Source organism: Cebidichthys violaceus, unplaced genomic scaffold (assembly GCF_023349555.1).
Source record: "Cebidichthys violaceus isolate CVI_PGR_0920_01 unplaced genomic scaffold, fCebVio1.0.p SCAF_51, whole genome shotgun sequence".
Classification (NCBI taxonomy): Eukaryota; Metazoa; Chordata; class Actinopteri; order Perciformes; family Stichaeidae; genus Cebidichthys; species Cebidichthys violaceus.
The window spans coordinates 1,470,264-1,484,722 of record NW_027176717.1 but is presented as its reverse complement, the minus strand read 5'-3'; the positions used below and the strand labels follow the sequence as shown (position 1 = coordinate 1,484,722).

The 14,459-nt window shown below is 42.2% G+C and overlaps 1 protein-coding gene across 1 annotated transcript; it reads right to left on the bottom strand.

The window, feature by feature from the left end:
- Window positions 1-1,176: 1,176 nt before the first annotated feature.
- LOC137888088 (proline-rich protein 5-like) lies at window positions 1,177-13,421 on the bottom strand. The gene is made up of 10 exons (XM_068731385.1): window positions 12,938-13,421; window positions 11,087-11,176; window positions 8,828-9,001; window positions 8,081-8,161; window positions 7,056-7,162; window positions 5,908-5,999; window positions 5,622-5,762; window positions 2,810-2,954; window positions 2,332-2,616; window positions 1,177-1,811 (listed from the first exon to the last, which is right to left on the bottom strand). The coding sequence occupies exons 2-10, from the start codon at window positions 11,110-11,112 to the stop codon at window positions 1,486-1,488; spliced, it is 1,377 nt and encodes a 458-aa protein (XP_068587486.1). The 5' UTR covers window positions 11,113-11,176; window positions 12,938-13,421; the 3' UTR covers window positions 1,177-1,485.
- Window positions 13,422-14,459: the final 1,038 nt, after the last annotated feature.

Here is a 14,459-nt window from a genome sequence, read left to right as displayed (position 1 = left end):
TCACAGTATAGCATGTCGAAAAAAGTCAAAAACAGTCATAGTATATAGCATGTCGAAACAAAATTGAAAAGTCATAGTATAGCATGTCGAAAATCGATTAGTATTGCTTTGATGTGCATAATAGATGTAATGTCGGCGGGCTGGGGTGTTGTCTCACCGGTCTATGAGCAGCGCTACCAGAGTTAGTGGTTCCATTCATACCTGCTCCGGTGATCGGCGTTCAGCCAGTAGCATGTGGTCCAGGATGTCCAGAAAGTCCAACCGCTTCTTGGAATTGCCGCCACAAAACTTTTAGTGCATTCTACTACAGTACTGTTCTTTTAGCAGACAGTTAGAAACTGGTTGAATTCTTTAACACATATTTTCTTTAACACGCTCACTCCTTTCTGTTCTCCTCCATACTGCGTTTGATTGTGCTCCCTCCCCGCACGCACAGGTGTCTCTAATGACTCCCCTCTCCTTACGCTCCTGCATAGCACACCTTGCACTGTGAAAGAGAATGACACAAGATGGCAGTGTCTGCAAAGTTTTCTCATACAAATATGGACTTCCACCAAAATATTGATATTATCGGTTTAAATCAACATTTGGGTTGTTTTTTTTAAACAATGTTCTTATGCAGAGCAACTGCAATTGTTAGTGTTTTCTTCTAAAATGTTTAATAGATCCTAATATCTAGAAAAAAGTCTAAATATTGCTGTAATGCTGTTGGGAGGTTGAGGATGTCATTAGTCATCAGTGATGGCGGGATATTTTTAGAATAATATGGCACATTTGAGTATTTGCTAAACCCCGTTGATATCAAATTATTTAGAAACATTAAATTGGCTCCATAATTTGTCAGTACAACACACATTAGAAATCTTTAAAGGCTGCATTCATTCAGAAATACATTCAGAGTGTTTGCGGCCCTGGTGTGATCTGCTCCCAGATGTGTGAACAAGGAAAACTGAAATGCAACATTGTTTGAATTTTGTCTCTGATCTTATGTAGATGAAGCCTTAAAGCAGAAGATTTAAAACACAGTGGAACCATTTCTAGTGCCTTCTTCCCTTGAATGCAAATCTCTCTCAGTATACCAGAGATACAGGTTCAGGTTTGAATATAGAGCGAGACAGAGTTCAAATTAAATTAATATTTTTATCATCCATTAATAAAGTAAGTTGAACTTCAACAAACGGTGTTGGAGAGTTTATTTTACATTCAAAGTGTTTGAATTTGACAGCGAAAGTTACTCAATAGCCCTCTTGCAGAGATATTTGACAATTATACAACATTTCTTCAGGGAAAAGGTTTCTCTTCACAAAGAAGCCAATGATGATGTTTCCAGCTGGGAGCCAAATTCATATTTTTTACCAGTCAGCATGAGGTGAGACTTGTTTCTATGGATGGGTGACCACATCTTCTAAAAAAATAATTTAGTTTAAAACAGATCCCTAATGATCTTGAGTCTCCATAAAACAGCAGCAAGTGTCAGGAATGCCGTCATGGCTCAGAGTTGTTTGCCCATGTCTCTGCATCAGTGTGCATCTGCTGTCTCTGCTGTCCATTCGACCCTCCAGAGCAACGTTGCGAGAAGTCCAGAAAGATGCCGTCGTGCTCCGGCTCCGAGTCCAAAGACTCCGGCACGTGGTCCGTCATGATCTCCAGACTAGACGAAGGACTGGGACCAGAGCTCGTGTCTTGAGTCAGCGCTCTGGAGGATGCGGGGGAGTCTGACAACAGCGAACCAGCGCAGTGTGTGTCCTCGCCTGGGGAAGGCTCTGGAAGGATGCAGGGGGAGTGATTCTGTGGATGGAGAGGGTGGGGACCTGAACGGAGACCAACAGAGGTTTTAGAGTTAAGCAACATAAGGATCAGTGTGTTAAATGTGATCACAACTCTCGGGGTCTCTTATTGATCAGCTGCCTGCTTTTGGTCTTTACTGTGGAGAGTGCAGTAGCTTCAGGGCTTTGTAGCAGATATTTTTTATGTTAAAAAAACAACAACACAGAACCATTTTGGGCCAGAATTTAATATGTTGAAATGTGACTACTTTCACACTGAATTTCCAAATATTCAGCATTTTTCTAAATGTTTTTACCTCAACCCACACAGCTTTTTGACACATTTTGAGACAGTTCACTCAATTCAAATGATTTCAGGCATTTTATGACTAAAAATAGTTTTAAAAAGGTACGTTTAATGGTCTGAGATTCAGCACCAAAACACACTGTTTAAAGAGTATTCTGAACTATTGATCACTCCAGCAATAATAGCGTCTTGCCATCTTGAAATTTTCCGGTGTCAATGATTTGTTAGGTTGTTTAATACCGTACGGGGTAGCCGTACCTGAAAGTGCAGCGGAGGCCGTGGAAGCTGGAGAGTGGTTGGCGAGGCTGGATGTGCTGGTGTTGTTTGTGGATTCAGCCAAAGAGCTGGTCTCCTCCAAACAGGACGTCATCTCAGAGACGGAGTGCCGTCTGATACCTGTGCCACCTCCTGTGGAAGAGTCGGTGTCGTACTCCCCCACAGGGGTCAGCATGGGAATGTTGTAGCTCTTAGAGCGTACCACTGGGTTCTTGGCGATGGGGGAGTTTCCTGGTTTGGAGGGCCAGGAGCGCTGCAAACGCTTTTCTGGAGAGAGAAGGAGCGAGAAAGTTAAGAAAGACTGCTTTATAAATTTGATTACTTTATCATTTAAAACAGGCAAAAATATCACAGAGTGAAAGTGCAAGAGAACACACAAACACATGGTGAACATGGCGCTTGTAACTTTTAAAAACACTTCCAAGGTTCGTCATCTGTAAACACATTTACAGTCACATACCTAAAACGCAGGAGGAGCAGTGCAAACTGGAAGATCCATCTCTGGAATATAACCCATGAGTGCCGAGGTAGGGAGAGACCACCTTCTGGATGAGAGCCTCCAGACGAAGGTAGTCGTCTGTTACACCTTTAGATTCATGGACTCCCTGCATCAGACACGCACACATAAGTTTGTGTTAGCCAGTAATTGCTGCTTGTTGACAGGTGGTAACAGAAACTTTGAAAGCCATGAAAAAGATCTCAGGGAAGTTCAATTTGCCTTTCTGTGATTTTATCAAACATTCAGTTACTGCAAAAAGAATCGAACAACAAATGTCAAATTAAATAATGTAACTCCGTGCAAAGATAATTCTGAGTGGATATTTCTCTACGAGGGACATCTTTCACATTACATTGTTATCCGACTTCTTGTTGTTTTAAAAATATTGATTAGAGCAGCTTAAAGGAGCCATATTTGGATGTTGGTTTTGGGTCAACACAGAACTTTACTACAAACTGAGAACATGAGTAAGAAAATGATTTGCATCTGCCATCATAGCGCAATCACAACCAATTTCCTTAATGGGAGTAAAGGGGCTGTTTATCCCCACTTGCAACTTTGCATGCATCCTGCTTCACCATGCATCCACTTTGCATGTGCTGAGCCCTCATTGCCCTGTTTATTTCAGATGGGTCTTCATGTGGGGCCTAAATTGTTTCTTCACTGTCGCCAGGAAACACAGGCATTACAGCTTTGCTGCAAGGCACAAACCCACTGTGCACTTAGCATCAGCTTGCTTTTAAGTAAATCAGTGGCAAACAAATTACCCTCATGATCAATGGGAATCAATATGGTGCTGTTTTCCAACTTTTTTGTTTGAAAGGTTCAGGCTATTGTGTTTCCATAATAGTTGGAGTTGTCTCCACAACTTTTAATAATCTTGAGACCAAATTTTCACGCTGAGGGGTGTGATACATGTGGGCCCAGAGACCATACCTTCAGAGTCTTCAAATCACAATAGACAGAGAGATCAATCATGTTTCAGTTCTCTGAATCGTTGAGCATATGCATCTAAACCACAGCACAGAGACAAACCACATCAATAGACCAGACTTCGGCGAATTGGCGTCACAGAACAAAAGGGAAATTACTAACAGATGAAACAAGAACTCGCAAAAACAGAAAACATTCAGTGCTGAGTTGTATCTCTCTTACCCCCAACCTCTTGTCTTAGCTGCCCTGCTTTTTATATCCTCACCTCTACCTGTTGGTTTGATATTCATGGTGGGCAAACCCAAAGAGACAATTTAAAATGACTCTGCAGCATCTGTACACAGCAGATAAAACAGGAAAATAAACATGTCCAGTTGTCTATTCTTGTGTTCCTTTTCCTCTCTATACCTTCCTCTGTCCCCCCCCCCCCCCCCCCCGAGTGTGGAAGCAGCAGATTTGGGTCAATGAGTCACCACAGTGATGTCCGAAGTGACCCACACAGAAACAGACGCACACGCCATATTCCCAGACACACTCGAGAACACTTGCAATCACTCCCTGACCCACATCTTACATCTGACCGATGGCTGACTTTGTTCAGAGCAATGTACGTGTCTAAATTCACGGATATCAAATGTCCCTGAGGTTGTTTTACTAAAAATAAGTCTGCATAACTGTGAATATTATTATGAATATCATACACTGAAAAATAAAATCAAAGATTAGGGAAAGACTGAAAAAGATACACAATTTTGTTTCCTTTTCCCATTCTTTTCTACCCCTGTTAATCATGTTGCAACCCCATGTGAAGGTTCTGACCTCGAGGTTGGAAAACACCGCCTTGATGAAGAGAAAAGGTAAAATTATGAATCCATCTGACGAAATATGGACGTGATTGACAATGACTGAAGATGAATAAAACTGGTGTGAGTCATGTGAAACAAGCAGCACCAACTTGAAAATGCTTTATGTGTTGTCTGTATGAAGAGTACAGCAGCAGCGCAGTTAAATAATAAGATAACAACTCTCTGCCTGTTCCCACGGGAAGTGAAGGTAATGAACTGTATGCAGCTACAAGTCACAATGGTCCATGGATGACCACTAAATCCTATAAAACCTGGTTCAGCCATTTCAAAAGATTGTTAAAACTTTAAACTCTAAAAGGTCAGGCTTCTTACTTTGGGGTGATAGCAGTCGCCTTCTGTTACACACGATAGCTTGTCTTTAAATGTTTACAAATTGAAGCAAGCTATCCACAGGGGACACATGAATGTCTGCCCTCGCATCTAGTAAAACAAGATAGAAATTCACATAATTCTTCGACCATTTACTTCAATAAACTTTTTGATAATGAGGTCACTAATCCTAATTGATTATTTTGATGAGTGACTTGCTGATTTTCCTGTTTTTGTGAGAACAAAAGGGTCTTAAAAGGACAGTGTAAACATGGTTAATTCACACAGGCAAACAGTGACACAAACAGACACACAGGCAGGGTGCAGAGGGTACCGAGTGGTCATGGGAAGACGACTGTGCTCTGTATCTCCTCTGAGATTACTTCCTGTGAGATCCCTTTACAAGAAAAAAAAGTCAGCCCCTCTGATCCTCCATCTGTTGTCACTTACCCTCTTCCGTCAGCCTACTGCAGCAATGGATGTTTGTCTGTGCGAGCCGTGTGCTTGAGAGTTTGTGGGGATATAGGGTGAGAGATTGTAAGCCAAAGAGGGTAAAAAGGAAAGGAAGAGATGAATAATGTGTGTGTGTGTGTGTGTGTGTGTGTGTGTGTGTGTGTGTGTGTGTGTGTGTGTGTGTGTGTGTGTGTGTGTGCATGCGTGCGTACCTGTAGTATTAGCAGCATCTGTATGATAGAAGGAGGAACTCTGGCTCGGGGTCGACACAGAGCCTCGTCCAGTTTCAGGTTGAGGGCGATGATGTTCCTGAAGTGGAGGAGAGCCAACTGACGCACTGATGGCTCCTTTCCCTGTGGACACACATGTCAACACACAGTTTTGTAATGGAAATATAAGCATGTGAGTGTGAGTATAGTTGTGTGTGTGTGTGTGTGTGTGTGTGTGTGTGTGTGTGTGTGTGTGTGTGTGTGTGTGTGTGTGTGTGTGTGTGTGTACCTGTACAGGATAGAAGATGGCCTGCAGCATGGACAGAACATCACAGAAGAAGAAGTCCCATGTGTCGGCCAGAGAGTCCAGTAACTTCTGACCTATAACACACAATGCATGAAGACAAACAACCAATCACCAGGAAGTCAAAGATATTACCGTCTGACTGGCACATGCAGTCAACAAGAGACAATGTGCTGGGATGTTTTTGAAAAGATCTCTGCATCATGTTATCTGAGAACGTCATGTGACTTGTTCTTATTGCAGTGGATGTACAGGTTTCTAATTCCATGCAAATTGTACATGTCTGTAATGATGGACATGACAGAGCCTGTGCTTTGCAAAGGAATAATGATGATGCTGATATGATCAGATATTCTCAAGGCTTCACAATTTGCAGCATAGGTCTGCGCATGTATGTGCGCACACACACACACACACACACACACACACACACACACACACACACACACACACACACACACACACACAACTATTGAGTGAGCCAGAACAATGGGTCTGTGAGTCATTGCATGTACCACAGTGGTTTCTGACGGGATGTTATGTGTTGTGTGACGTATTTCATCACTTCCTATCTGGTTGCTGTGACGACAGCACTGAAAATCGAGTGAGTGTGTGTGTCAAAGGTGCTTCAAATAAAGATCACACATTTGCCACAACAAAGAAAACAAATTGATTTCAGTGTCTTTTTCTCACCTCAATGGCTCCTTCTCACTCTGACTGACTGACTGACTGACTGACTGACTGACTGACTGACTGACTGACTGACTGACTGACTGACTGACTGACTGTGTGTGTGTGTGTGTGTGTGTGTGTGTGTGTGTGTGTGTGTGTGTGTGTGTGTGTGTGTGTGTGTGTGTGTACATACAAGTGGGTACTGCAGAAAAAGCTCCATCACACAGATAGTTCAAGGGTTAACCTGGCGTCAGACATTTCAGTCAGTCATTATAATCCCCTGCTGGACTTGTGATGTTTTTTTTACATTGAGGTAAAAACTCTAAATCATGTCTCCATTCAGTTTCCCTGCAGTGACTCACTGGCTCTGTGAACATTCTTCACCAAAGCCAGAAGGCACCAGCAGACTAAAAGGTCTCGATAGTTATTGCGTCGTTTATATCATGTAGAGTTCTGCTTACCTTCATAGAAGTGGATCTTGTCTCTCAGTATCACCATGCCTTTAGTGAGCAACTGGTTCTGAAGGTACTCAGTGAAGAAGGAGCCCAGCTCCGTCTTCAGCAGCTGCCTGTATAAAAAAAGTGCAAATGAGTGCCTGTGTATACTGTAAAAGCGAACACAGATGCACGCACACACACACACACACACACACACACACACACACACACACACACACACACACACACACACACACACACACACCATCAGTGATACTTCTTCAGCGTGAACCATAAATATTAAGTTCTAGTGAACTGGAAAGCTGCAGTGTTTAAACAGCAGTAGACTCAGGAAATGAGAAAAGACGTTGATCACACTGAAAACAAAAAACATTTCAATAACAGGATTTTCCACTGATAAACCGGAGAGCACACAGGTAGAGATTATTATGTCAGCTCACTTTCTGTTATTACAGGAAGAAAACACTTGACCTTTAATCTTGATCTAATCTTCGTCATGACTACTGCCGGGTTTCTACAACGTGATGTGAAGCTTTCATGTTGTTCAAGTTCTTTACAACGGCTTGAGTCAGTGTGCGTGCATGTACAGTGTGTGATATTTACTGTACATGACTGGAGTTTTGACAGTCCTGTCTCAACTACCCTCGGCTAAACTGTAATTAAACACACTGCAGCAACCCCTCTGTAACCTCCACCTGTCATTTCCCCTTTTAACTTGAAGATGTTTCTGGTTCAGTGGACAAGTTTGCAGCCGAGAACAGCAGGAGAAAGAAGGAGTAGCTGAGAGAGACGCGACAACAAAAACAGTTACTGGGCATGTGTTAATGTGTCATTAAAGACTAAATTTAGTTGTGTGTATATGGGAGCAAGGGAAGGTGGGAAATTACAGAGTATAACACTACAATTTAGTCAAATTTCTTCCTGAAATACAAACCAGCTCAAGCTCAACATTCACCGAGCTTGTGTGAAAGTCTGCGAGAGAGTCAGAAAAAACTGTCAAATAAAACACAAAGAGACAGGGAGCTTACCTGACGCCTTCATTCAGAGTGTAGAGTTCATTTTCCCCCAGATCCTTCCTCTGGAAAACTGATATCACTGCATTGTGGATGCTGAGTAGAAGCACACAGAAGCATTTAGTGGACAAATAATCACAAAGACTAATGTGTAGAATTATATTACATTAATCAACAATATGCATGACCACTACATAACTAGCTGCTGAGAGGCAGCATTTCACACAAATAGGACTATTTCCATTGCTTCAAATCGAGATACATTGTAGATTTGCCTAACATAAATAATATAAAATAAAATTGCGCAAACTGTGAATTGTGCAATCTGTGAATTTGCACAAAGAAGCCGTACAATCCAAAGTGTAAACAAAATAAAGCTAAAACACCATAAAAATAACCAGAGAAAAAAGAGAGAGAGATAAGAAAAGGCTCAAGAGGCAGAATGACATGAAAAAAGGAGTGAGTGATGGATGGAGATAAAAAGTAGATAGATGATGGACCCTCGGGGAAGAGAGACAGAAAGAGTTGGTGCTTATGTGTGTTTGTATTCACAGCATGAATAATGGCACTAACAGAGCTTTACAGCCAGTGATGTTTATTCTGGAAAAAAATGCACACAAATGTCCGTGCGAGTAAACATACAGGCGTGACAGCTTAAATAGGGTTGTGTGCAAGACCAAAAAATACATATTTCCACATTCAGTCAAATATGTTGAGTGAACCAATATGTTTCTTGCTTCAGACCACGGCTCACACACTAACCTGTTCCAAGTGGCGTTGGCCCCGGCCCTTCTCTGCTGGGTCCCTCTGTCCCTGCTGCACTCCTCAGCCAGTCCTCCCTTATCCCCTCCTCCTCCTCCTGGGGTTTTCGTCTGCGAGAGGTCGGTCAGACTGGAGAACGAGCTGCTACCCAACCTCAGCTTGCTGTGGAGACTCCTCGAAATCCAAAAGATAGAAAGAGAGAAATAATTATAAGAAGAAACTGCAGTACATTCATTGTGTTACTGGATGAAACTGGTGGAGCCAAGCCCACTTTCAGTACAGGCACAGGCAGGCTAAATATTCAGAGGTTGGTCCACGAAGGAGAAACAAACATCAACAGTGAGTTCACTTTAATCCGTAAAAGGCAGAGTGGTGCAGGTGAAAATAAAACTACAGATTATATTGAATACCTAGATTTAAACAAGTAATAATGGTTAGTTTTAGTTTAGGATATCTGTTGAGGTTGGGAATGTACTTATGATGGTTAGGATTAGCAGTGAAGGAATGCATTATGTCAGTGAGGGCCCTAAAAAGTACAGAAGAAGAGGAACAAAGTAAAAATGTGGCGTTAAAGCTGAAACTCAAAGCACAGAAACTAGTATAAAGCTGCTTAATATGTCAGGAACAGGTAATGAAACAGTGTTCTCTCCCACAGGCATGTACAGCATATGTGTGTGTTTGTACGTACATTTGTAATCTGCATGTAAGGCAAATATTAACTTACACACTACAAACACAGTTCTATATATTTCTGCAGTGTCTATACTGTAAATACTTTCAGTCATTCATTCATTCAAATTGCTAAATCAGCACTTTCTGCAAAAGTTGAAAGCATACGACAAACCTCCCTCCACACACACAAACATACACACACACACACACACACACGCTATGTACTTACTCCAGTAACTGAAAAGGTACCACATATCCCCACTCCATGAGTGTTTGTGTCACACTGAACAGAACAAGAGTTTGATGAAAGAAAGGATGAAGATGTGGAAGACAAAAGGTGTCTCTGTCCTCATGGGTCTCTAATCTCACTCTTTCCCATGCCCTTTTCCTCTCATTTCCCTTCTCTCCCTCCTATTTCTTTTACTTTAACTTTTTTCTCCTCTTCTCTCTCTCTCTCCTTTTGCCAGTCTGTGCCAGTCGGTGACCATGAGATGTGAGCTTTTGTGCCAGGCGAACAAAGGAACCCTTTGAGGTTCAAGAGCTGCCAAAAGGGAGGGGAAGGATTTAAAGGTGACACACATTTCACTTCCTCCTCCTCCTTTTCTGTCTGTGTGGGGCCCAGGACAGATAGAAGTCGTGTTCAAGCTGTAATCACATGTTGGCTTGATTCATCACATTGAGTTTGTCTGTGTCTGCTTTTTACTGTCATCTGCTGTGGAATTATTCACTTTTCCTCTTTGTTTTTAATACCTTTGTAATGATCCATGCCCAACTGAATTTAATTGAATTTGGACACAAAAGGAAAAAAGGGGCTAAAAGGAGATGAAAAAAAAAGGAAATCGGAAGCATGTAAAACAATATGGCAGGGAAGAGGGGAGATGGTGTGTGTGTGTGTGTGTGTGTGTGTGTGTGTGTGTGTGTGTGTGTGTGTGTGTGTGTGTGTGTGTGTGTGTTTGTGTGTGCGTACGTGTGTGTGTGTTTTTGGTCCGTCTGTCAACCTGGATCTTAGTTCAACTCCACATAAATAGGTCAGTGCGAGAAACAGGAGCCTGGGGCTCAGATAGACACACAAGCACACACACACACACACACACACACACACACACTTTCATCAAAAGTAAGGTTGCATTTCCAAATTCTCTCAGAAAAGGTGCAGTGATTAAACCCTGTGCAAATGAATCTACAAACACCTGAAGAGTGGATGATGCAGAGACTCAGAGGAAACACTGAGTTGTCAGCGTGATGGAAAAAGGGTTCTACATCGAGTAAATTAAAGATTGCTGATGCAACCCGGAAGTTAGATACTCTTTGTTTGTGGCGCTAATACAACAGGAAGAGTTGTGAGAGAAAATGCTGCGGTCTAATTACTAAACAAAGGAGGATAAGGGGGATGTTTGCATGACTGAAAGAATGAATGAGGTCATTGAGGAATGTGTGTGAGTCACTTTCATCTACCTTTTTGTGTCCCAAAGAACGGGGACAAAGAGAAAAAAGGGAACAGAGTATTAGAGATGCAGTGCAACTCTCTGAATGAGACCTGCTGGCTGATGTGAAAGTGTGTGCAGGGGTGTGTGAGTGTGTTCTTACCTCCTAAATGAGCCCTCTCGTTCCATGTTAGCCTAAACAGACAGCTGCTACCTAGGGACCGGCCAGCAACCACCACTGACTATTCAGCATCTGAAACAGGTAGAATTAGTGGCAGAGAAAATCATCTTCATTTCAAACAAAACCACCTGAAGTAACAAAGTTAACGGGCTTTTGTAGAGATGATTTTCTAGTTTGAACCCCAAGTGAATCGACCTTCTTCCCGGGAGACTTTTTAAATGTCACAGTACGAAAAGCACAGGTGTAAACAATACAAATGATAGCGGTGGAATTTGATTTAGCTGCTTCAGTTTTTAGGCTCACTGGGACACTGGAGCCACCGTTAATGTTATCAGTAACACCTGTGCTTTTACTACTATGTCAAGTCAACGCGCCTGTCTATGATGTCTATGACATGTGCACTGCATATTTTAAGTAAACAACCCTCATGAAACCTGAAAAAACATCTTGATTAAAGTTTTTGCATGAAAGAATATACCCTTAAAGAAAAATAGAGGTGCGTGGCTTTCTAAAGTAGCTCCGAGTAGCATTTGAAATGTCTAACTTGCCAGTGAAAGTATCAAAACAAGACACTGTGACAGAGAAACATGCACCCCAGTACCTCCACAGATCTGACCTGGGGACAATGGAGTGAATAGGCTGAAAGCAACACGTATAGACTTCAACAGTTTTGACATTTTGGAATGAACAAAACCTGCATGCCTTCACTGTGACGTGAAAGATACTTCAACTGTACACAAGTGGTTTTAAAGAAATCAGACAGTTTATAGCATTTCCTCTGTTGTTAAAAAATGAGGCTTCATTGGACTTCCTAGAGGTTTAGAAATGTGCCATACATAAATCATTCTGTCGTTGCATGTCACACACCTTTCCACATCCCTGAATTTCCTGTCTGTATGGCCACTGTCACTATCAAATAAAGGCACAATGCTCCCACAATAATACATATTAAAGCTTCAGTACTAAGTCAGACAGATGACAGATATTCACAGACAGACAGGTGTCTCCACTCAGCGTCGAGCTAACTAGACACCGTAATCTAATCAAATTACACTAAAGTGGGTGAGACAGAAATTTGATCCTACCACAAACTCAAATGTCCCTATACTCACTCACTCACTCACTCACACACACACACACACACACACACACACACACACACACACACACACACAGATAGAATGACAAACATCAGGCAGGTTTGTAGTACAGGGCCAACTAAGGTAAATTTGAGGCTTCCTCCTGACCGGTGTCACTGTCATATTTAAGGCAACATGGCTGCCCATCCTATTCATATTTGACTTGTAACAACATAAAAAATAAAATCTGCAACCTGTGTCAGTGAATTAGGTCAAGCTGATTAGAGACCACACACACACCATTCTGCAGACTGGCAGCACAACAGGGAAATTACCACCCTGCACCAGACTGCTAGAGTAAGTGTTGCCTGAGTCTTGCAGCAGGTTTGTCTGCTCTACCTCTGGCAGAAGACCAAACCACGAGTTGGACGTTCTGTTTTAAGAGCAATCCTACCCTGACAACATTTCTTAAGTCTGCTTCCTGTCTACAAGTGTTTAATAAAACACTTTCAAATTACGCACTGCACAGAAAACCTGGAGTATGGTGCATGAAGATTGCCATCAATAACACTTTGGAGAGGGAATTCATCTTAGGACAAATCAGCTATACGGATTACAAATTGAAGTAATTTAATTTATTTTTTATAGTAAAAGCTTAAAGTTTTTCTATCGGTGTAAAACTGACGCCAGGACAATTTTCCAGTCAAGTTTGGACTGAGTTGATCATTTCCATACAACATCGGCTCCTACTCACTTTTTCAGAAGTCTTCCTCGCTCCCTTTAAAATCAAGTGTTCTCTATGTTTAAATAAAAAAAAAAGAAAGCCCGAAATAACTCCTTTTATTTGGGTGAAGGCTGGAGGTTTACGCGGCGCCGAAGAGTCCACCTTCACAGTTCTTTAGCGCACATAACAGCGCGCGAGGACTGCGCACGTTTCCCCCGAAAAAGATCCGATGTTAGGAGCCGTCTAAGGACCCGCGTGAGCAGCGAGCTGTCAGCGCAGCTTTCAGGACTGTCCGCGAGCGTCAGAGAGAGAGGAAGGAAGTGAGGGAGGTGAAGCAGAGAGAGAGAGAGAGAGAGAGAGAGAGAGAGAGAGAGAGAGAGAGAGAGAGAAAGAAAGAAAGAAAGAAAGAAAGAGACAGAGAGAGAGAGAGAGAGAGAGAGAGAGAAAGAAAGAAAGAAAGAAAGAAAGAAAGAGAGAGAGAGAGAGCGAATGATGGTATGTATGCGCGTACACGAAGCTTTGTGTGCAGGGGTCGGTGGGTGAGAGATGTAGCCTAGCAGCCTATGGAAAGTGTTGGTGGTTTAGTGTGTGTTTGTGGGTCGTGTATATTATACAGCATACATAACAGTTAAGAGGATAGATAAAGAGCAATAAAGAAAGAAGATATGTCCCCATGGCTTTGTGCTCTGCTACTTTGTACTTCTTAATCATTTCAACTACAGCCAGAGCTTTTGAGGCAGATGAGAGCAGCTTTGTCAGCAGGTTTTAAAACAAAAGAAGTCTTAGTTGACAGCACAGTGGACTCCCATCATGTTTAATTCATAATGAAATAATTCATAGCCAAACCGATGCAGCAGCAGCCCACTCAAAACACTGGACAATACACTGAGTGCTTTCACTTCCAGAGGAGAAGGCCACTCAGCAGCTACACAGCCTTCTGTGTGTGTTTTTATGGACGTGTGTTTTACACTTCTGAGCCAAAACTGGCATTTTTCAAGTGATCAACTTTACACTGCACACAGTCTATCTAATGCACAGATCTCTGCATACACACACACACACACACACACACACACACACACACACACACACACACACACACACACACACACACAACAATGTCGGTAATAAGGAACAGGTTTGTAATAGCAAAGTCTACTGGTCAAGGCCAGATTGTATCTTAAAAGTTCTCAGGACCATAAAACACACACACACACACACACACACACACACACACACACACACACACACACACACACACACACACACAAGTTGTTAGCCAGTTTCTCTTCAAGTCTCAAGCATGAAAAAATGTCCCTGAAGCAACATTCGCTAACTGCAAGAAAAACTCACATCACTCATTTACTGCAGGTTTTTAATGGTCACATGATCAAACACAAACACACAAACACACACACACACACACACACACACACACACACACACACATAGATATGTGGTGTGCCGTGTGCCAGCCATCATTAAAAACTGCATGTCATTGTGTTTTGGTGAGAATGTCTACAGTATCTGTATGTGCCAAAATACTGTGTGC